This window comes from Carassius carassius, chromosome 45 (assembly GCF_963082965.1).
Source record: "Carassius carassius chromosome 45, fCarCar2.1, whole genome shotgun sequence".
NCBI classification, from domain to species: domain Eukaryota; kingdom Metazoa; phylum Chordata; class Actinopteri; order Cypriniformes; family Cyprinidae; genus Carassius; species Carassius carassius.
The window spans coordinates 17,707,787-17,732,981 of record NC_081799.1 but is presented as its reverse complement, the minus strand read 5'-3'; the positions used below and the strand labels follow the sequence as shown (position 1 = coordinate 17,732,981).

The following is a 25,195-nucleotide window of genomic DNA, read 5'->3' as shown; positions in this document are numbered from 1 at the left end:
CCAACGTATCTGTAGTGTGGAGAACTCAAGCGCACTGCGGCGCTCTGGCCAGCCATATCTTTGATCACGGTTGCTGTCGCCTCCTGCCCTCCTCCCTCTCGCTCCTTCTTTCTTGCCTCTTGTTTCGTGAATTCCTCGCGAGTTACCACTCCCAGAGAGTGCCGATGAATAAATGGAAAATAAAAAACCTGTTTGGTCTCCGGAGCCTCAATAAATCAGTCCCCCTTTTCCATTAAAAATGTCCAGGGCTGCAATTTATGTCTGAGCTTAATAACCCGTTACTAAATTAATCGTGCTGGGGGTTTTGGCTGGGAGGCCACACGTTCGGAGATTCTGTGAACCCTGTGAAAAAAAAGAAAAAAAGTCAGTCCGAGTGCTTTTCTGCCCAGTGCCCAAGGTGCAAGACATCAAGGGCCTCAGTCAGAGTGGTGGAAATTCTATCTGTGATGAGGGAAGCTGGAAATTTACCTTAATGCTGCTGGATGTGGAATTAATGTGCCATGGCTACCTTACTGTACCATTCCTTCAGACACAAGGCAAGCCGTAACCTAACCACAGTGGGCTTTGTTGTGTCAGCAGTTATGTTCGTTTGGGATGTTTGTGCTTAATTTACTCAAATTTGCATCAAGTTCCACTAGCTAAAAAAACCTAAACTTTCTAGACAAAAAACTGAAGTTTTTGAGTACAATTATGCTTCAAAATTACCCCCAAAAATTCAAATATCATAAATAGTCCGAAACTATTCAATTCAAATGTTCCAATTCAAATGTTGATGCATTGATATGTAACATTTGTGACATATTAATAATAATACAATGTAATATAATGAATTTTATTATTATTATTATTTTTTTTTTCAGAAAATTTGGATATTGTTGCTGAATATCATAAAATCAATATTTGTAACATAAGTAAATGAACACTGGGGTTTTAAGGCTACATAATGACAAGTTTAATAAATGTAGTTGGAAACTCTTTTGAGGACATTTACTTCCTTGATGTGAGAAACCGACTGAAACCCACTTTTTTCTTTTATTTTGATACTTTCTGGGGCTCTTGTGTCCTTTTTGAAGCTTGAAGCTTCCAGTCCCTAGAAAAGAGCGACCAGTATGTTATTTAAAATTTCTTCTTTTGTACTTCACTGAAAACAGGAAATCATACAGGTTTGGAAAGACATGAGGAAATAATGACACCGTTTTCATGTTTGGATGAACTGTCTCTTTAAAGTTTTCAGAACTCATCTGTATATTTTTAGACTGATGAATTGGCGTTTTTGTTTCTCTTTCTCTCCATATCCACTTCCATTTTCAGTCCACTAATGTTGGACTGTTGTTGTTTAATTGTTAATGACTAGTTATTTATATAGCTCCTTCATAGTTTTGCGTCACCTCAGGATGCAGGTTGAAAAGTTTATTGTCTTCTATGTGATGTCAATGTGACAGATAGGGATTTTTTCGGGATGAACCGTTATTTTCCAACCGGTTATGTAACGTCTGTGTTTTCCTTGCCATACACCTGTGAAATAAATAATCCTAAGCTGCCATTAAATTTGCCGCATTTTGCCTTTTTTTTTTTTTTTACGCATAAATATTTAACCCAAACAACCACTACATTTAGCCCTATTCTCGTTTCGCTTTTGCATGCTCATTTAGATGGAGTTTTAAATAGGATGTGATGGAGACTGAAAGAGACCAGTGTGTCGGCGCTGTAATTATATTCAGAGCTGCCTGCATGATGGAAATATTTTCATAAGGTCATGTGCATTCCCTCCCCTCTAGCTCACATATTTTGAGTTTATGCATTAGACACCATTGATAAAAATCACATTTTTTGCATTTTTGCTGAGAGTGTTGCACCACATGCAAACACCATAAGCGCATTTAAAGTTTACTCTGAGCGTTTGATGGTGAATAAACCACACAGTGCTAATATACCTGCTTTTTATGTGTACCTTTTAAAGCGAACATGAAGGGTTTGCAAGCTGTTTTATAGCCGTAATGTGGCAGTTTTTAAGTTTAACAATATTCATATACAAAAATGTATAATGGTTGGAGGATGGGGTTGAAAATGACAAATGTTTGGCAACTTCAGATGAGAAGGAAAGTTGCACTGAAAGATGAAAGACATTTTTTTTTTACTTTGTTCAGTGTATTAAAAAAAGTATTAAAAAAAATATTAATTCTGTTCAACTCATAAATTGAAAGAGCTAATTTTTTTTGTTCTTCGGGTGACCTAAGAATTATTATTTTTTTTTATACTGTTTTTGTACTATATTTTGATCATGTGCACTGATGTTTCCTCTGCTGATTCTCAGCGTCAAAGGCCACTACAAAGAGCATTGAGTCAGTCGAAGAAAAGCATCCTTTCATTTGAAAGGTTTTTTTTTTTTGCCGTTTTGATTGTTGTATGTGTGTGTCAGCCATTTTGATATTTACTCCTTCACTTGCTTTGATGTTGCCTTAAAGGGGACGGCTGGTTGGCCTCTGGACGTTGTGATGTTAGTGTCCAGAGATTTCATTGGCTGCCAGGGCTGTTCAGAGAGAGCTGTGAACTGAATGGTCCTGACAAAATGAATACAGTAATTAGGGCTGATCCACTGGCACGCCGCCCACGCTGGCAGACTGGCGTCTTACACTGTTAATTATAGACGTCCCATTCGTAACACGACGTTAGGGTATTTACCAAGGACTGAATTTGTTAGTGTATTTGTGTGTGGTTGTGTATCTCTGTGCGTGTAGAGGTAGTGTGTGTGAGAGAGAGAGAGAGAGAGAGAGAGAGAGAGAGAGCTTTGTGTGACTAGCACTCTGAAAAATGCCTTTGATGTTGACACTGTAATGGAGGCACGGGGGGCTGGGAGGCACAATCCAGTGAGGTCTGGGGTCGACATATCCGGTTTGTAGACCCGAGCCGTTCACTATATTCATACGTGACCGATGAAATGTTTCCACAGCCTGTAGGAAAGTAATATCATATTTCTTTATACATGTCAATTGTTTCTTCTAGGCTGCAGTGAGATTAAATGAGGACTTTTTTTTTTTTTTTTTTTTTTTTTTTTTTTTAAATCCTAGTAATCTCGCATGTGTCTCTGCTATACTTTCAGAAGATAGCTGTGGGATGGGCAAGATATGAACGTCTGACCACAAAAGTTTTTGTAGAGATTTCAGTATGAGAGCAAACAGTTCTCATTACTGTTGTCTCGATTTGTTTTTATTTCTCATTGAAATATGGTTGATACTTAAATAAGTATACTTGATATTGACAAAACTGAGAACTTCATTAAGTCTCTTGAACTATGAAAAAGCAACTGCTGAGCAACAGAGTTTTCCTGTGGGAGGTTTGCACACATGTTTAGTCTACCTAGAGCAACAGATCTTATTCAGAGTTTCAGTCATGTTTAATCATGCTCTTTCTCAATATTTTGTGTAAATTTGAAACTTGCCTGTTGTTTTCATAAGCTGGAATTCTGGAATTGCAACATGGCTTAAACAGCTATTTAAGTATGTAATAGTGCAATAAACATAACATGCATATTTTAATAAGTTATTTTGACAGGTATTTTGGTGGTATTTAGATTTAAATAAAAAAGAAATAAAGTTATATTTAAAAAGGATGCATTACATTAATCAAAAGTAAAGACATTTATACAAGATTTAGATTTTTAATTAATGCTGTTCTTTTGTACTATTCATTCATCAGAAAATCCTGATAAAAATAGACACAGTATGCATATAAATATTAAGCAGCACTATGTTTTCAACACTGATAATAAATGTTTCTTAAGCACAAAACAACATAATTAGAATGAGTTCTGAAGGATCATGTGACACTAAAGACTGGAATAATGATGCTGAAGATTCAGCTTTACCATCCCAGTAATAAATTACATTTGAAAAAAATTCAAAATAATATATATATATATATATATATATATATATATATATATATATATATATATATATATATATATTATAAATATATTATAATTTTTTTTTTTTTTACTGTATTTCAGGTTAGGTAAGCATCACATATATATTTAAAAAAACATTAAAATATTTTACTGACCCCAAAACTTACTTGAATTGTAGTCTGTATAGTACCATAATGTTCATAATGTACCTTCTATGTAGTTTTATTGCCTCATTCATGTCTAGCTTTTGAATATGTTTGTTTGATATATGTTTAAAATGATAACATCCTGCATTTTCAGAAAAGAAATGTTCACAATTCTCTCTACTCTGTCAGAGGTGATTTGCTTTTACATGGTATCCTTGAAGAGGGGCTGACCTACTAAAGGCTTGTGTGGGAGAGACGGGTCAGGGATATCTGTCTCTCTGCGTAGCCTTCAGGTTCATGGTGGGGTTTTAGCATTAGTGCCTATACGTCTCCTCCTGAAAGGTTAGTAGAGCTGAGTCAAGGGAAGAAAAGACGAGTAAAAAAGCAAAAACAAACCTCAGATTTGTTGGTTTTATATTTGGTTTATCACCCACCCTGAGTATTTTTTTTTTTTTTGAGGTTGAGAGCACTTGTTTAATGTACTGGTTCATTGTATTTGAGCCTGTAGGATTTGATCCATCTGCTCAGCCAAAGCGGGAACGAGACTGGAGTGGAACTGATGGGGCTTGACTGTGTGCCACTTCCTGTCTCTCTCAGCTGACTTGATTGGTTGTTTCTCAGAGCTTCCTTTCTGATAGTCACCACTGGACTTAGTGTTTTATGCATTTGGATATTCTGACTACTGTGTCTGTGTTTATGAGTCACACTGCTCCACATTTCAAAGCGAGTCCACTTTAATTTCTCTTGATTGTATTTGATTGGTAGTTTTAAAACAAATGCTGTTTCCTTCATAGTTTTATAATATTTAGTCTACTGTAATTTATCACCACCCACATGGTGACTTTATTACAGATTTGCAATATTCAAAAATCTGAAGCCAATTTGTGTGACGTCATAAGAATTCATTTGTTTTCCCATCAGAATACATCATTGAGCATGTTGTGAGTACCTTAACCTGACACTGCGCCCTCTGAGTCTGTAGGAAGACGCACGACTAGGGCTGAATGTAATTTTTCCTCCTTGTTTAGAATCCCTTTGTGCTGAGATATTGCACTGGGACATTAGAGCCGACAGGAATGGGACGAGGAATGGGAATAGGATCCGGAATGGGAACCCTCCCTCTGGAGTTCTGGGGGTTTGTCTGTCCCTGAGCTGCCTGGAGAAGAGTAATCTGTCTTCTCGAGGCGACCTAGCCGACAACAGATTGGTCACGTTAGCCGAGCCTTTGCAACCCCCAGCGATCCTTTCAAAACCCTGCAATTCACAGTCCTGCGGTCAGAAATCAAGTCTTAAAGGGATAGTCAACCCAAAAATAAAACTTCTGTGATCATTCACTCACCCTCATGTCTTTCTTCTGAAGAACACAAAATATATATTGAAGATCTGTTCTTGACCATGTAACTAAAGACATTAGGATTCAAAACAACACCAATTATATATATATATATATATATATATATATATATATATATATATATATATATATATATATTTTTTTTTTTTTTTTTTAAAGTCATACAGTTTAAAACGAAGAGATACATTTTTATGCAAGCTATCCCTTTAAATCCCATAATGTCCCCAAGATTAGGAAGATCTTGGATGGGAGCCTAGATATATATGGAAAATAAATTCCCCTGTCTGTTATTATTACATTTATTAAGCCACTGAATGCAAAAAATCTCAAATTAGTTTGACACAGACACACACACACACACACACACACACACAATCACACATTTTTTCCCAATCTAAACTCTTTTAACAATGTTTTTTTGTGAAGTTTGACTAAAAAATACTGGATTACAGTTTTTAGTTATCGTATCTGTTATTTGGTTTAATTATTGTCTGATACTTACTCTTCAGCTGAGTGTAAATCAATATAGTCAATGTTTGTTTATGAAAGATCCTTTGTGTTGTTCACATATAAGTTCTTTGTGCTTATGCAAAGAAAATTTCTACTATTGTTTGTAGAGCAAAAAGAATACGTATATTCTTCGAAAGCGAAGACATGCACTGTTGCGTTATTGTTTACTGTCTAAAGAACACTTAAAGTCTTTGTTTGGTGTTTTTACGCAACCTTAGGCTGCCTAAACAGCATATTATTGTGGCAGTGAATGTGTATGTGTGTTTGTTTGTGGGTTTTAGTGTCTGCGAGCACCCGATAACCCACACACTCATCTTCATCTCCTTGGGTGGGCAGTGTACTGGCCTTGGGAGCGTGATCAGATTTCAGGCTGTGCTCCATCATTCCCGAGCAAATGGCTGTGCTGTCAAACGCCTTCGGATGCACGCTGAAACATGCACACTTAAACATATATGCTCTACACACTCGTAAAGACCCTCTTCTTGTGTAAAAGCTCACAGGCAGGCATGCACAAATGCACAGACGCCATTAACCCTAGATCCACTTACTGCTTTTCAACACTGGGCTCGCCTGTCCTGTGCTTTTCAGCGCTGCGGCTCATGGTTCACCTCCGGAAGCCCGTCCTCTGAAGGGCCCCAGTCTCAATCACCTGGTCCCCAGTGTTAGATGTCCTAACAGAGACCTACTTTTACTGATTAATGTACCTTAGAGGTCTTTGTCTGACTTGGGTTACCGATTCTTAAAGTAAATGCGCGCGCACACACACACTCACCTGCACAGTGTCCTTTCAATAGTCCGTAAAGAGAGTTGTTCACACAAAAAAAATGATAATTTGCTGAAAATATACTCACCCTCTGGCCATCCAAAATGTAGATGTGTTTGCTTCTGTATATGAACAGATTTGGAGAAATTTAGCAATACATCACATGAACATTTAATGAATGGGTGCCGTCAGAGTCAGTACAGCTTATAAATTAAGTCTATTAGTTAACATCTTGCAAATTGAAAAGCTGCATATTGATAAGAAACCAATCCATCATTAAGATTTTTAACTTCAGACTGTTGCTTCTGGCTAAAATACAAGTCTGTAATACTGCTTTTTCCAGTGAAAAAATTGCTTCGTCTGAATCAGGAGAGAAATATGTAGAGATCATGTGAAAAAGTGATTTTTGGACTGGACTACTTGTGGATTATTGTGATGTTTTTATAAGCTGTTTAGGCTCATTCTGACGGCACCCATTCGCTTTAGAAGGATACATTGGTGGGCAAGTGATGTAATTCTAAATTTCTCCAAATCTTTCCTGATAAAGAAACAAATTCATCTACATGTTGTTTGGCCTGAGAGTTAAGTTTTAAAACTATTCTATTCAAACTATTTTAGAACAAACTATTTCTTTAAGGTAAATGCATGTGCACGCGCGCGCACACACAGCATGCTTTCAACAGTCCTTAAACTATGGGTGTGACATGAGATCTGGCGTGTTCTTCTTTCCAAGGCCCATTAAATCGTACACTTATTTTAGCAGTTTGCACAGGATATTTTAAGCACCCACAGTCATGGCCGCCTGACTAATGTGACAGTCATTCCTGTCATCTCTTTATTTGGGTGTGGCTGCCATTTTTCACTAGTGCTGAGTGACAATGTCGAAAAGTGAGCTCGGATGTTTTGGATGTATGGATATGGACGCCCCGCTTTTTCACCCGTCCTGCCCTGTGCCCGGGTCTCTGCCCGTCACTCCATCTGCCACCTGCGGATGGAGGTGCCAAGGCTACAGACCATTAGCACAGAGCAGCTCTGTATTTATAGCGCTTAACAGGCATGACTCAACAGCATCACTGTTTGCTTTTAGCTGTAATGGAATCTGCGCTTTGCAGAACACAGAAAAGCCATTATTGTGTATGATAATATTGTTTCTGTCGATGGGCGAACCAGGACTGAAATTTCCACTGGACCACTTGCACCTGCAGAAACCTTGTATATAGTGCGAGAGAAATGGGCAGGCGAAGGTGTAAGTTAGTGTGGTTTGTTCGTTTTCAGTGTGGAGCATTGACTGATGTCATGCCGGCCATGTGACTCTTCTCTCTGAGATGAGGTAATGGCTGTTGACGTTTACAGCTCCCCTTAATGAAAGACTGTGTAAAGTGTGATGGTCGTAACGGGACGTAAACCAGCTAGTAAACCTCTAATGTCACGCAGGACTACATGACATAGACTCTCAGGTTTTATCCTTTTCAGATGCTATCCAGATGATCGTTTTTTCATGAATCGCTGTGGTATGGACGTGTTTTTGATGCAGTTTAGTGTAAATGGCAGAATGCATAATAATTCATTTTTTTAGGACATAGAGGACTCAACAGACAAAAAAAACAAACAAACAAAAAAAAAATTATACATATGTATATTTATAGTTTTTATACATTTATAGTTATTATAGTTTATAGTTATATATTTAATTAATATATATAAAAAAAAATTTTATGTTTTTTTTTATGTTTTTAATTGATGTAAATTATTTTCTGGATATGTTTGTTTGTGTGTGTTTAATGATGTGTCTGCAAGGGTATGGCAGTTGCTAGTGTGTGACTGCACTGGGCCTCCCTCTTGCCAGTGTCCTCTGTTTCCCATTCCAGCCCTGATGAGTCAGAGTCTGTGAATGCAGCCGAGCGTACAGCAGCACAGTGACGTTAATGTGTTTACGCTCTGTGCGCTCCCTCAGCTACAGTGGGGCGCACTGACCTCCATATACAGCCACAGTCTCAATTTTTTAAGCACATACTGTCCCTCCTCCTTAAAAACAGACACAGTTTCTCCTTTACAAGCAACACAGTCTGTTCTTTACGTGCTAACACATTGTCACCGTTACAAGCTAAATCAGTTTCTCGTTTAGAGGCTTACACGGTCTCTGATTGAAAAATGAACACAGGCTCACCTCTTCAAACAGATACAGTCAGTACATTACAAGCGAACAATCTCATTTAATAGCTGACTCATTTTCTCCTTCACTGGGTAACATAGACTCTCCTCTTCAAAATAAAACAATTTGTTGTACAATCCAGTGCTGTGCTTGTTTGTAGAGCTGCACAGTTTGGCCAAAACTTTTGTGGTTGTATATCAATGTGATGATGATGATAATTCTAGTAATAATATCAAAGTTGTTGTTATAAATTTTTATTATCATCATTAATTATTACTGCTAAATCATAATTCTAAAAAAAGATACCATATAATACTTCACGTAATAATATTAATGATATAGTGTTATAGCGTATATATATATATATATATATATATATATATAAAATGTATGTACTGTATTATAGTATATAATGATATAGTATTTTTATTATTAATAAATGATTTTAATAAATAATGATTTTCATCATTATTAATTACTGCAAAATCAAAATACTCAAAAAAGATACCATAGTAATATTTCATGTTTTAATAATAATAATAATAATAGTTTTATTAATAAGAATTTTATTTTACAGTGCTATAAAACTGTAAAATTACAATACTAATATTGATGGTTGTCTTAATTTTCAAGAAACCGTCGAACTTTACCAAGGCCTTTAAAACTTCTAATTTGGTTTCTAATTTGGTTTTTTAATGCTTCTCATTTCGCATTTGGCAAGATGGTTGTTGCGTTATGCATTCCCAAATGCATGTTGTAATTTTCCCTTAATTTTAACTCACATGCTGTCACGGCTTACGCTGCTGGAAGGAACACGGAGCCGCGGGATAAACGAAACAAGGATTTATTAAATCAAACATAGGCAAGGTAAGTAGCAAATAACAGGTGGCAAGTGGCAAGTAACAGGTAACAAGTGGACAAGTAGACAAGTTGACAAGTAACAAGTAGACGAGTAGACCCGACAAAACAGAACTGAAAGGACAAGGCTTTTATACAAGGGATAATAGGCAAAACACAGGTGGATGGAATGACTGAATTAACAGGGACATGGAACACATGCAGAAATGACTAGACACACCTGGGAACTAATCAAACCACATAGAGACAGAAACTGGGTCACAGGGGCAAAAACACACAAAATGAGTCCAGGTGTGTGACAGTACTCCCCCCTCCCGGTAGGTGCGTCCTCGCACCGTAGAAACAACAAAGGGAGGCGTGGGTGGGAACTTGGCAGGAGGTTCCGGTGGAGGACAGCCTCCCAGGAGGGGGCCAGCAGACAGGGACTACAGAGGAAGGAGCCAGGGAGGAGATGACGGAGGGAGGAGCCAGGGAGGAGACAGGAAGGATCTGAAGCAGGAGGTACCCAGCAGGACCCAGGCCACAGCCATAACGGCCCAAGGTGGGGCCGACGGTGGAAGGAGCCATGGAGGAGGAATGGTCACCGACTCCAGGGACTCGACCCACGGCAACGGAGCAAGTGGAGGAGGAGCCCGAGGCGGAGACGGAGAGCCGAAGAGCCAGGGTGACGGGGAGGAGCCGGAGGTCCTAGGCGGAACTGATGGCTCTGGTGACTGACGCAGCGATGTGGATCCGGAAGGCCGCGGTGAGGCCAGAGTGACCGAGGACTGAGGTGTAGCCGAGGGGATGAAGGGGCCTGACGGAGCCGGAGGGACGGAGGGATGAGGCGAAGCCGGAGGAGTGGAGTCCCGAGGCATAGGAAGGATGACGCCAGACCAAGGCGGAGCCGGAGGGACGAGGGAGCCAGGCAGAGCCTGCGGACTGCCCGGCCACGGCGGAGAGGAAGGAGCTAGGAGCCATGGTGGAGCCGACGGGTCAACGGGCCGAGGCGGAGTCCAGGCCTCAGAGGCTGGAGGCGGAGGTGAGGGAGACGCCGACCAAGGCGTCGCTGGAGGATGGCGGTCCCGCTGAGCTCGCACCACAATGATGGTAGGCTGAGGGCGAGCAGAGGGGCAGCCAGACGACAGCGGAGGAGGAGGCAGGAGTGGGTGGGAGGGTGGGAATTTTGGAGGAGCAGGCATTGGAGTAAGCTCTGGGGCTGGAGCCCTTCCTGGGCTTAACGGAGGATCAGGAGCCCGTCCTGGGCTTAACGGAGGATCAGGAGCCCGTCCTGGGCTTAACGGGGGTTCAGGAGCCCGTCCTGGGCTTAACGGGGGTTCAGGAGCCCGTCCTCGGCTTAACGGGGGATCAGGAACCCGTCCTGGGCTTAAAGGAGGATCAGGAGCCCGTCCTGGGCTTAACAGAAGATCAGGAGCCCTTCCTGGGCTTAACGGGGGTTCAGGAGCCCGTCCTGGGCTTAACGGGGGTTCAGGAGCCCGTCCTGGGCTTAACGGGGGTTCAGGAGCCCGTCCTGGGCTTAAAGGAGGATCAGGAGCCCGTCCTGGGCTTAACGGAAGATCAGGAGCCCTTCCTGGGCTTAACGGAGGATCAGGAGCCCGTCCTGGGCTTAACGGAGGATCAGGAGCCCGTCCTGGGCTTAACGGAGGATCAGGAGCCCGTCCTGGGCTTAACGGAGGATCAGGAGCCCGTCCTGGGCTTAAAGGAGGATCAGGAGCCCGTCCTGGGCTTAAAGAAGGATCAGGAGCCCGTCCTGGGCTTAACGGAAGATCAGGAGCCCTTCCTGGGCTTAACGGAAGATCAGGAGCCCGTCCTGGGCTTAACGGAAGATCAGGAGCCCTTCCTGGGCTTAACGGAAGATCAGGAGCCCGTCCTGGGCTTAACGGAGGATCAGGAGCCCGTCCTGGGCTTAAAGGAGGAACAGGAGCCCGTCCTGGGCTTAACGGGGAATCAGGAGCCCTTCCTGGGCTTAACAGAGGATCAGGAGCCCGTCCTGGGCTTACAGAAGGATCTGGCATAGGTGAATTGGAAACCCCCTCATTTTGACCCATTTGGCGCTCCACATTTTGCTCCCTCGTGGTGGGCAGTGTCGCCGGCTCTCGCACCTGGTCTGACGGGTTGCTCTCTGGCTCTCCGTCATCGGTGGGCTCGGGCTTATGCCTCGTACCGTGGGGAGATTGTAGGCTGGGCTCTGGGTCCAGAGTGGACCTGGCGAGATCCTCCATTGGGCCGACCGTGAGAGGTGACCCATTTCTCACCAGATTCCACTCTATGAATGCGGCGAAATCCTCCCGAGGACCATCTTCAGGCGACAACGCTCTGCACCTGGAGTTCAGGCTGGCGTGATAAAAGGTGCAGAGCGCGTGGTCCGGGTAGCTGGTGGCATTAGCTATCAAGAGAAACTGTCTGGTATGGTCCTCGAGAGACAGTCCCTCCTGCTCCAGCAGGAGGAGGAGGTATTCGGGGCGATAGAGGGGATCCATGACACACTACGGAAAGAAAAAGACTGTGAAAAAACGGAAAACAAAATGGAGGGAAAACACGCAGTTTTTAACTTTTTAGGTCGGGTCTTCTGTCACGGCTTACGCTGCTGGAAGGAACACGGAGCCGCGGGATAAACGAAACAAGGATTTATTAAATCAAACATAGGCAAGGTAAGTAGCAAATAACAGGTGGCAAGTGGCAAGTGGCAAGTAACAGGTAACAAGTGGACAAGTTGACAAGTAACAAGTAGACGAGTAGACCCGACAAAACAGAACTGAAAGGACAAGGCTTTTATACAAGGGATAATAGGCAAAACACAGGTGGATGGAATGACTAAATTAACAGGGACATGGAACACATGCGGAAATGACTAGACACACCTGGGAACTAATCAAACCACATAGAGACAGAAACTGGGTCACAGGGGCAAAAACACACAAAATGAGTCCAGGTGTGTGACACATGCTGAAAACACCAGATCATGAGCTGCTCGCGTGTAAAAGAACCCAGTGCTGCACTTCACTCTGAAACACCTGATGCATTTTTTTAAATTATATCATCACATAAGTTGATAATCACACTAAGCCGTATTGCGATTTCGGTTTTATTTTGATTAGCTCTGCATCCCTACTTCACAAGCTAACATAGCCTCTCCTTTACAAATGTAGTCTCTTTTCTTCAATGTCTCTCCGTTTAACACACAAACAAAGTCTCTCATTAACAAGAGTCTATCCTCTTCAAACAGTTTCTTCCTTACAGACACAGTCGCTTCCGTTCCTCCTGTCCACAGATTACATTGTCTTTCTTTTCACACAGAGTCCCGTTTTCTCTCCTCCGGTCTGAATGTCTGTGGAGAACAGACTTCAGTTTCACTTTATTCAGCAGCGGGGGGGTGTGGGGGACTTTGCACAGTTGTGGTCGCTCCTGTGAACAGCCATGGCTGTCAGTGAAACATTAAACTGATTTGTGGGCTGTGCGATTGTCCTCGGGGAGGTGGGCTGGCAGTCTCCTTGCAATTCTGTCCCTCAATCTCTATACTGATCTTGAATCGGTACGACCTGAAAACCTATCCACTAAATTGATGTTTTATATTAAACAGCCAGTGTAGTTCATGCTCTGCGTCCAGACACTGTGAAACAGATGTCTTCTCAGCTGTAACAAATTGTTGTGTGTATATATTTATAGTCTTGGCGTACGATGGACCTCGTTCCATTTTTTTTGCCCAATGATCCAGGCGTGTGACCTGAATGTGCATTAAGTGTATGCTGTGTTGGTTCTATTGCTCTGAGCTTTATTTAATTGTTTTATTCACGCCACCTCCGCTGCAGATTCTCGCCATACCCTGCCCATTTGTCCTCGGTTTATCTCTGATTCTCTTTTATGTGTCCTCTGAAATGTCTTTGTGTTTTCTGAGAGACACTTGCATCAGCCTCCTCCCACCACATGTTTTATTTGAGGTAATTTTCAGAGCCCGAGACCCCCTCCACCCTCTGACAGAATTACAAGGCAGAAATAATCATGCAACATAAAACACTATTTAAAGTTTTCACAAGGTTCAGGCGAGTGGAGGGGGGCTGTTTCCATGGAATATGCTTTAAGAGGAATGCTGACAATTATGCACCCTGAATGGAAAAAAGCCTGAGACGTATATCTGGTAGGCACTTGTTTTTTTGTTTTTTTTTGACAACTCATTCCCACATGTGCGTCTGTAACGTTTGGTCCACAGACCCGCACACCTAGTGGCCAAAATCAGTCCTTGTGCCATATAGATTGCACTGTTTGAGGTGTCTGCCATTCTGTAGCATTATACGAATTCTGAGTAAACGTGTGTGTGTGTGTGTACATATAAAATTCACTCTTTTATACCCATAATGTGTTTTGTAATGCAGCTGATCTGCAATCATAAATTATTATTATTGTGTCGAGAGATGTAGCAACTCTCAATGGGTTGTATTCAAAAAAATTATTTGAATATAATTGTAATCTTTTAAAAATCATTTAAGTATTGATATTAATAATAAATATTAATATTTAATCATAATTGCATTTTTATAAATAATAATACATTTTAATTAATAATAAAACATTTAATTAATAAATTAATTATATATTAAATTACATTATCTTGTAATCTAATTAATTTATTAAATTATATATATTTTTTATTATATTCATTGTCATTATACACACTTAAAAAAATTTACATCTTAAATTATTATAAATTTATTTATTTATGTGTGTGTGTGTGTGTGTGTGTAATTATATATATTAAATGTTGAATATAATGAATAAATGTTATCTATGACTTCCATTAGGGACGAATGAGGGCACTCATTATGTGTCAATATAGGGAATAGTCAATGAGTGTGTCATTTTAAACGCATCACAAATGAATGAATAATCACTGTATTGAGTCACTCTGTCAATTAATGACTGCATGTTCCGCTTTAAGCTGTGTCCACAAGTGCAGACTGATTTTATGACACAAGTGAGGTGATTTAAAAACAAACCAAATACAGAAAAACGCAAACAAACGCATCATGTTGACAACGGGGCAGGGAATATGTCCACTCATTCACTGCGAGACCGTTTCATCACCAGATAGAGGCTGCCCTGCATTTCTCTGAGGCAGAAGGCCACATCTTTCTCTCTTTTTTCACCATCCCTCTTTTCCTCTTTCATTTCCCTTCTTTCATCCCCCTATCCCTCTGATCTGCATGGCCGCATCTCAGGTTTTTCTCCTGAAGCAATCTCTATAAATAGACCTTCAATAGCTGCTGCCTAACAAACCTGCTCATCAGAACTAATTGCTAAAGAAAAGTTCTTTTTTCCCAGCTTTCTTTGCATTAACCCTTTCCTATCCTACAGTGGCCCGAGCTCACCATGTGTCGAATAAAGCAGGTTTTCTGGGACACTTTTTGAAAAATATTCTGTGATGTTTGAGATGAAACAGGTAATAAAAGTATATTCCGGTGTATATATATATATTATAAATGATTTCAAATGTCTTTACTTGTACAGGTTCATTTAAAAAAAAAGTTATTTTAGATGTACAATGTATAATACATTTTGTATAAATGTCATATATTATATCATTGTTGTCATTTAACTAAAACAAGCTATTAAAATAGTTTTTGGTAGTTTAAGATTAAGTTGAAATAAAATATAAATATAAGATACAACTTTTAATGACCTTGGCAAATAATTGAAAGAAGTTTTAAGTACTAAAATTGAATAAAACTGAAATAAATAAAAATATATAAATGTAAATGTTAAACAAAAGAACGGAATGAAAAAATATAGTATATAGTATGACAAGAACAGACTGAAAATATAGATATTCAAAATATTAATTCTTAAATAATAATAACTAATATTATATTATTATATTATTATTTTTAAATCTATTGTTTAAGCCAATTTCTGCTTTGTTTAAAGTAAGATTTTCAAAGTATTTGTGATGTTTGTGGTGTGTATTATTAAAGGGTATGTGTGTGTGTGTGTGTGTGTGTGTGATTGATAGCCTCCATCAAGAGAGTATGTGTCTGAGAGGCCGGCCGGTCCTAGATCACAGTGTCTTTGTTTGGGGGTCTGTCTGACAGTTTCGTGACCTCATTACCAGACCAGCGTCTGGGGGCATTCATCTCGTGGGGACCAACGGGGGCCCTCCACCCCGACCACATACATACTTGATTTTCTCTCTATTTCTTGTTTTATCGTACTGTAACAACATATTTATATGGTTACGCAGCACACGGTTCCCTCTCGTGTTTATGTGTGGTTAAGAGAGCGTGTAAGTTTTAAGGTGGAGCTGAAATTGGTCTAAATGTGATGGGGGTCTGTTCTATGTCTGCTTTAATTGACTGTGACCTTAAGGGTGTGGGAGCACAGAACATAGGGGACACTGACACGCCCACGCACATATATGCGTGCACAGCTGCACACACAAATGCAAACACACATACACACACACACCCACACACACACACGATTGGGAGCAATAGGTAAGCACAGATGCACTAAATAATAATCGTGGATTCTTATAGGTTTGTTTAAGTCACTGAGGCTAAGTATGCTAATACCTTTCTTTTTCCTTATTACACGAAGAACCTGGAAAACTTCTGATTTTACAGATTCTTGCACAAAAGCTGATGGTGCACTTTGGTGTCAGCCACCTTCAGTAAAATGCCACAGTTCTGTTTCCTGTAGAATGGTTGGAAGTGTGTGTGTTCCTCTATAATGGAGGCACAACGGCCTTTCTCTTATCAGTGTAACTCTGCTGTCATCCATCATGGCTGCTCTCTGCTCTCTATGCATGAGTGTGTGTGTGTGTGTTTGTGTGTGTGTGTCCATGTAGTTTTGAATAACGAGTGGGGTGATGCTCCTGGACTTTGTTGAATGGAGATTCTACATCCAGAAGGCAGCGAAAGAAAAAAGAGTAGACATCCAGTGGACAGACAATACCATGTTCTTTCCTGTTTCCACCATTTCCAGTGCTGGATTTAGTGAGATTTACGACTCGCAGAGCAGGCCGGTAGCCATTTTCCAGGAGAATCCAAAACATAAAACTAGATTCACTGAGCTGAACGTTATTTCATTATTTCATTACTGCTGTATGAAATCTAATACTGAAGCTTCAATCTTACTGAAAGTGCTGGATTTAAGAATCTGCCGCACAAAAATACAGTAGAAATCCAGACAAATTTGAGTGCATGTTATTTATGACATTACAAAGCAAGTTTATTTTTTAAATATGTTGGAGAATCATGTTTTTAATACCCAAAATGATGTATTCTCAGCTTTATTTTAACTCATTTTAACGTTTATAAATTCTTTCTTTCATTGTTCACACTGAGAAACTAAAATAGTCTCAGCTTCAAATCAATTCAAATTCATTATGTGACTAATCTGTCAAGAAAGAATATACATAAGAAGGATTTTGGGAAAAAACTATTGGTGTCCATCATTTTCCACAATCCGCCCCATGTATATTCTCTCGGTCAATCAGATACGATTAAACCGATCTGTTGATCACCGTACCTCCCAAGCTTAGATGGTATTACGGCAGATACCAGCAGCTTAAAACAGGCCTGGCTCGGCTCCACTAAGGCAATGCCACCCTAGTGCCAGATGCCAGCGTGCCAGGACCAGTTGGCATGTGATGCGCTATATAATGGAGCGAGTAGGAGGAGGGAAAGGCTCGCGTTGATGGTAAATAATTTACCAGGCTGGCCCATGCAGCTGTGTAATCTGCCAAACTGCCGGGTTTAAAGATGCAGCGTGCTAGACGAGGGGACGGCTTTCAGGGACTGTAGGTGGCTCTGGATGTGGGGACACAGGAAACAACAGGAAATGTGTTTCTGCTGATTGACTGCAGTGTCTCACACAAAGCCCCCTAGAGGATGTCATCATTCTAAAAAAGCCCTAAACGCTATTGCACAAAATATAAAAGTCTGTTTTTCTGTGTTGTAGGTAGATTTAGTAATGAACAAATTTTTTTTTCTTCTTTTTTTTTTTCTCTCTAATGACTGATATTGATATTATTGCTAGAAATACTTCATCTATAATGCTAATCATGATGAGAAGTTAACCAGAATTTTTTTATTTAAATGTATTTTATTTATAGAATATATTTAATATAATTTATTTATTTATTTGTTACATTTATTTTAATAAGTGCTTATTTAAATTGGTTGATATTTCATATATTCTGTTTAAATTATTGACTTTTAGTTGCCAGATATCAGATATAGTGTTAAATATAAAACTAATATAAAGTGGCTTTTGATTGAAACTGTGTGCTGAGAGAGGTTAAAATGCCCCTTAAAATCAGTTCAAGCGGCAAATATTTCCTCTTAAGTTAATTTCTGACTCTGTATTATCTTATGACACTGTAATCAGTGTAATTGTAGCAATTAGGATGTATCAATATTTACTCAAATGACTAAAATCATTCCAGATCAGAAATTGTGCATGATATCAGCTGATGCTGATCATCTCACAATGACCAAATATTTGATAATTCATAGCTTGATAGTCACTAAAATTTCCCCTGTCAATCATCCATGATGTGCATTTTGCCTGCATGGGTTTTGCTCGTTCAGCTGTTAAGCTACCGTCAAGTCACGTTTTGACCTCACCGTCTCTTTCCGTGCCGCAGTATTCCAACAGATTGCGTTTCCGTCTTCAGACCCCTCTGGATTTAACAACGACTTGCACATGCTCGAACTGGGCCCGGTTCCTGGAGATTTACTTTTATTGCAAGCTTTTTATCCATTTGCTAACAACATAAATGTACTTTTATGCACTGCTGTTTTTACATACGAATGTGGGCAGATTGCATCTGCAGAGTAAGATGGAGTATGAGAGTACTGCTCAAAGCGGGCAGGGGAACTCTCTTTTGGCCAGGCCTCGAGTATTATGTTGAAACCAGATGTTGAGAGATGTTTCCTCCTGGTCACGTGGGCCCCTCTGGTGCGGCACTTACATAAATGTCATCTGTACAGTAGCCAGTGCGGGCGGGAGAGCGGGAACGGAGGCCCAGCTGCTCGCTCTGGGAAGATGAAGAGAGCAGTGGGGTCAAAGCTACCCTGCATCACTTCTGTCTGCTCTCTGCTAGCGCTCTTTCTCTGCAAACATGAGTGAGACATGCAGACGTCAGCTGTTCGGGACAGTCTTGGCTTGTCATTGTGTTACCTGCTCATTGTGTTCAATCTGGCAGACAACTTGCATGTATACAATGCGCAACACTGGTGGTTAACGTTTTTGTGTACTTGGATTGTATTTATTGACAGGGAAAGATTTAGTATTTATACTGTTGATGGTCACTCATTTTGTACAGGAGAATTACAGTGAATGGTGTGTACACAACTTTGTAAATTTGCTTATTTGGATAACATTTACATAATATTCACTCAATTTGCATAATGTTTTAATGAAAACCATACCAGTCAAATGTTAGGACACATTAATTTTATATTTAATTTTGTGCATGTATTATTTTAGAATAAAGGTAAAGCCATCAAAACTATTAAATAACACGCATTTAATTTAGACTATTATCTTACATTTTTTTGTTGTTGTTGTTTTCACACCTTGTGTTCTAACTGATGCATAAAATGTTTAGTTGGAAATGTTATTTTTTTTTTGGTTGGAATTTTAATTTAGCCAGAATTTACCTTCACTGTTTAAGTATTACATTCGTTTTAAAGCTAAAAGGCTGATATATTATGTTTGACTCAAATTGAACAAATAAAGAGTTTCATTTCTGTTGTCTATGCCTTAAGGTTTTAAGGTTTTTAAGATGTAGCCTAATTAACGATTTGAATAATTAAGTTACTTATTGAGTTACTAAATTACAATTTTTTTAGACCGAGTAATTCGTAAAGTAATTTATATACAATGTTGATGATGTAATAGTAATTAATTACTTTTTGAAAGTAACTTACCCAACACTGTGTGTGTGTGTGTGTGTGTGTGTGTGTGTATATATATGTAAATATAATATAATTCTTCAATGAAGGGGTTAATATTATAAAGAAATTTAGTTTAGAATTTATATTTGCTTACAAAACAAATTTTGAGACATTTAAGCAGCTATCTTTAGATTAATATATTTTTTAAATCGTACAGACCTAAATTTAGTCAGGTGTATACAAAGTGTATTAGTATAAATGTATATTAATTTTATTTTCAGACTATTCATCTTTTTCTGATATTCTGATCATTACTCAACACTTGACGAAACCGTAAAGAAAGTTTGGAGTGGATGGACTGAGGAGGTGGATTCTTTTTTGCAACTTTTCCTGTAAAATCCAATACTGTCTTGCCTATTTTATAAAATATATTGGCTGTGGTGACTCCTACACTGCTAATGAAATGCAAGCGGCTTTGGTAATGATGTGTATATCTTTATGCTGCAGTGGCGTAATGGCCTGCGTCCTGGCGATTACAGTACTCAGGGCGCCGTTTTATTTGGCCCCAGTGCTCAGTAATGTGTTTGTGCGTGGTAGGCATTCCTATACTGACTCTTAATGTGAGGGCTTTTTGTCCGGCCCGGAGATTTATTCACAGCCGTGTGTAATGTCATTTCATGTTGAAACACCCACCCTATGTTCAAATGAAAGAGGCATTGATGTTCATCTTAATCTGATATACTTTAATACCACGGCATCAAAATTTCTCGACTGTAAGGGCCCGCAAGAGGAGGGAGGTGCGCTGCCATCCAAACTCGAAACAGACACGGTTTGTTTTCCACAAGGAGATTTTTTTTTGTTTCTCTTTATGATTCTTTTTAAATGAAAATTTCATATCACTCAGAGCAACTCATTCATCTGTAACTTTATGACAAGATGATGTAGTAACAGATTACAGTTGTAAATCTTTCTTGAGAACTAATGATGTCATTTTTCGCATCAACCGTACGGCTGTAGTGAACATGTGCATGTGGCTCTCTGCACTTTGCTTTTTGTTCTCGCTGTTTTTGCATGAGCAGTTTTTGTAGTAAAGGGGACTGCGTCATGGAGAACTTGTGCAAGGGAAAAAACGAGGGCATATCAGGAGAGAGTGAGAGAGAGATGCATACATACACACTCCTTAAAGCAGACACTGTCCTTTGCCCATAGTCAGAAGCAGCACGAGGTGATACTCTTTTGTGTTAGAGAGCATTTGTGCATGTGCTTGCACATGTGCGTGCATTGGCTGTGTGTTTTTTCCTCTTTTGAAGAGAACAAAATCAGCCCTGGGACATTTGATAAATTAAGATATCCATTTGAATACATTTTGTGTATTTTTTTTCCCTAGTTATTTTTCTCCATCTGTGATCAGATGCCTGGTATTTTCTGCTCTCAATAATCCTGAGTTCCACGCATGCTACAAGGAAAATAAATCTGCCGTCTATTCATTTCAAACACGCCTCAGAATCTAATATAGTGAAATAATAAGTTCAACTTTGTTTTTGTTTTTTTGTCTTTCAGGATTTGCGTAAACAGATAGCTCCATTGCTTAAGGGCTTCCAAGCTGAGGTGAGTCACCTTCCTAAATGTCTTAAACTGTGGCAATGTGTGTGATTTTTAGATACTTACTTTTTCCCCAGAACAGCTATTTGTGTGTTGTTTCCCTTGAAAAGTCTAAACTTTGTGGCTCTGAGGTGCTATGAAAACATTTTTCTGTTTGTTTGAGCACCTAAATCTGCCCAACAACAGCAGCATTGGCTGAACCAGTGATGTGAGTTTAGGGGTGGGACTATTTGTGTGACCAACTAATTGCAAATGGCGGGAGTGTTCAGGGAAACCTGTTTGGAAACAGGTAGGATTTTTGCAGTTCCATCTGGTGATGGTTTTAGAACGTTTTAGAATTTATCTAATTTTTATTTATTTATTTTATTTATTTATTTTTAGAAAACCATATGAAGCCAGAAAACAATACATGGACCTGACCCTGTATTTTAAAATCAATAATTTGCTTCGAGTTTTTGTACAATTAATAATTCATTTTCAGAACATGATGAAGACACTCTTACTGTATAACTGGTTTGCATTAGACTGTTGTATGGTAGAATATTGGAATATCAAAGGGAAATTTTATTTGTATTTTATTTTGCCCTATAATTTTATTTTTTTGAATTAATATGTATTATCAAAAATATTTTATTTGACCTCATGTGACTATTTGATATTAAATGACACAAGAACCTGCAGCAAAATCCATGTGGGGAATTATTTTGCCTATCTGCTAAATTCTTAATTGCATGTATTCCTATTGAAATGACTGGATTTTACCAGCAAAAATTCACACAATAACAATAAATGTGTCCCTTTTCTTTTTTAGTTATTTCATGTGATATTAAGTCATTCTAATAAACTCCATAATCAGTGCATAGCATTTTTATTATAAATTTATTGTGATCCATTAAACTTTTACGCTTATAGTAAAAATACATGATCAGTAGAACTGAAAAGATCAATGAAGATCAAAAAAATTACATGGCTGTATGCTTGATTTTATGACCCTGTGTCAACATACTTTTGGCTTTTAGTCTGTTTTGGTACTAATACAGGTGAAATACAATGAGTTGGGTGATGAATCTATGTAGGGAGGAGAAAATCAGTGGTGGATTCAGTTGTTTAATCAATGCAGTGTGACAAAGCTGCTCAGTCAGCGGCCAGAGAGCACTACTATTAAACTACCTTCTCAGCATGGCTTTACACAGCCAATATGACTCTATCATGCTCACACCAATTAATCTCACAACTTTCCTTGTAAGAAATAGGTGGAAAAAGCCTGTTTGCTTAACTGGACACACACACAGATCTGGTGTAAGATGGCCCTCTCTGATCTGATTATAGTCTCAACTAGCTAAAAAGCCCACTTGATTTCACAACAATGCTTATTACGTGACAGATTGTTTTTCTTGTTACTTGAGGTCTGCCTGTGTTGTACAAAGCCTCCATATTTTGTCAGCATCTAATCAGATCAGACAGTTTTGATACGTTCTCGCTGTTTGCTGTCCCGCTCTTTTATTTCCGTTCCTCGGATGAGAGCGAAATCTTAATGATGCTTTCGCTCCATGGTGCCAGGTAAGTCTGTTTGTTCTGGGCCGAGCCAGAATGATGGACTTCCGAGTTTAACATTTCAAAGACAGAGATTTTATTATTATTTTTTAAATTATTTTTTTTAGGTTAACCTTAAGTTGTAAACAAGTTTTCCTTTTAAAAGGATGCTGTGGAAATCATTAACGATATCATGTAGAATGACTACAGTCATTTTTACACTTATTTGTTTTTTAAATAGATCACTGGTTCTCAGCTGGTAGGTTACAGAAAATTCATCTGTCATATCATTGGACACTTAAGAGTAAAAATTGTTTGCTGTGAATTAGTGGCAGAATTTAGCATTGAGATGTTTGTTTTAAAAGTCCTCCGATATTAAATTTGTCAGGTCATTTGATAATTGTTTAAAAATGATATAAAATAAGAGTTCACCAGTTGTTATCAGGGAATGAATCCGTGTTTCCTTTGACATGTCCATTGCTGATGTAATTGAGAACTGTAACATGGGGCTGTTTTCTTAAGTAATATGCATTGCCATACAATATGACAGCATGCAGATATTCAAATGCCCTCTGCAGTACAGACTTGAAATCTCATCATAATAAAAGGATATTGAGTTTCGTTTAGAGCCCTACCTTCTTAAAAAATTCTTTAGGTTAATTAAGGTCTATTTTAGTCTGATGCAGCCTGTGTTTTGCTAAAAGAGCTACACCTAATGTTCCTTGGTAATTCAGTCAATTATTTGTACTGTTGCATGATATCAAACCCAATTTGTTTAGGTTTGATTAGGCCGCATTAAATATCTCGCTAAGTGTTTCACAATTTTTTAGTTACCAAGTATGAGAACTATTAACTGTTTTTAGCACTTCTTTGCTAATAGTATTAAATTATCTGAAAAGATATTCATCAACTTTGAAAACAGCTGTGCTTTTAAACAATAGGCCTTTCAGTTTGAGGTTTGTAAGGTTATTAACTGCCAAATTCTTCCAAATTCGGGTTTAGACTAACTCTTAGCCTCTTTTTATATTGAACCGGCTAGCTCCAGAGCCTCTTTTATAGGGGATACAACCAAGAGTAATATGCTTGTACTTTATGGTAGCACATATCTGTACCTCTTTATTGGCATTATTAAATTTTTTATTAAGTAATATTTAAATGTATTCTCAGATCTAGAATTTTTGGCCTGGTTCCAGGCAGTTTTTAATTAATCTAAATTAGAAAAAGATATTTCTTGGCTATTTTTTTTGTGTGTGTGTTTGTGTGTGTGTTTGTGGAAATGTGTGGAAGCAGCACAGGCAATCTCTCTTTCCCTCAATAATTTTCTGCTCCCCTTTCACTCTTCTGTCTAATAAAGCATCCAAAAATAATAAAGGAGAAGGAAAGTGAGAAGTGCGTGTCAATTTTCCTTTCCTTTGACCTCAAAAACACTTCCACTCTCTGTTAAAGTACATTTCAGTATATGTAATGCAGCGTTTGACGGCCTTCAGCAGCACCTTGCGTTAAGAGGCAGTCGAAGGGCCTCAAAGCGCAGCAAGACACGGCTCTTCTGTGCTGTATGTAACTTTGATGAAGTGAGCGCTGTGAGTAGTGCCTCCCTGTTCTCCTCTCACGAGCCAGTACCACTGGCTAACTGCTCCATTATAGCTCATTGTGGTTTCGGAGCTGTGTTCTCGAGGACTAGCCTGTCATTAACAGGGGTAGTCGCCCCACTTCAAATCACTGCTCGGTTAAAAATAAATCCCCATCCCACCACTCCAACAGCGTCTATTATTTTTCGTTGTGAAATATTTTCCTTATAGACAGTGCCTGACCTTGACAAAACCAAAAATGTACTATTTTTCGGGCATGTTTCTCCGACGTCAGCTATTTGACGATAGCGGGAGGGATGGGATCGCTTGTGTTTTGTCTTGTCAGTCTGACCGTCCATTAAATCTTAAAATAGAAGAAGAGACTTCAATTTTGCAGCACCAATTTTAAACAAAAAAGATAGAGCACATATATAATTCATAATGGCAGACAGACCAATGAATACAGCCGTTTGCAACGAGTGAATGCTTTTTTTCAGTTTAATTTCTATCTTCCGTTTTCTTGTAACGGTGGGTTTGTTAAAATAGCACGTTTGAGTCAGACTGACGCTGATCTTGTGGGTCAGTGCAAAGTCCTTGCCACATGTCATTTTTTCATTCGAGAGAGTGAGAGCCTCCTCTTTTCCTGTCAGGAAATGAAAGTACAATAGGGAGCTGTACATAGCACGCGGCTGGGGCCCTGTTTGGGGTTGCACATGCATGTGTGTGTAAATCAGAGCTGGATGGTGAGGGGGGTCACTGTACTTAATTGTAAAGAGTATTTGCTCATTTATACTTCTGCCCCAGAGGCAAAGCCACATGTTACAGATGTTTAAGAAGACTTGATATACTGTATAGTAGCCTCTTAAATTTTTTCTTTTCTTTTTTGGTAAGGATACTAGGATACTA

The 25,195-nt window shown here is 39.1% G+C and overlaps 1 protein-coding gene across 8 annotated transcripts in view; it reads left to right on the top strand.

Moving 5' to 3' along the window:
- Nucleotides 1-25,195, top strand: part of cux1a (cut-like homeobox 1a) — a 131,965-nt gene that overhangs the window by 36,837 nt on the left and 69,933 nt on the right. For all 8 annotated transcript variants that reach the window (XM_059539519.1, XM_059539525.1, XM_059539524.1 and 5 more), the window contains exon 3: nucleotides 21,147-21,194. In XM_059539519.1, coding sequence (XP_059395502.1) covers nucleotides 21,147-21,194 — 48 coding nt within the window. The remainder of the gene's footprint in view (nucleotides 1-21,146; nucleotides 21,195-25,195) is intronic.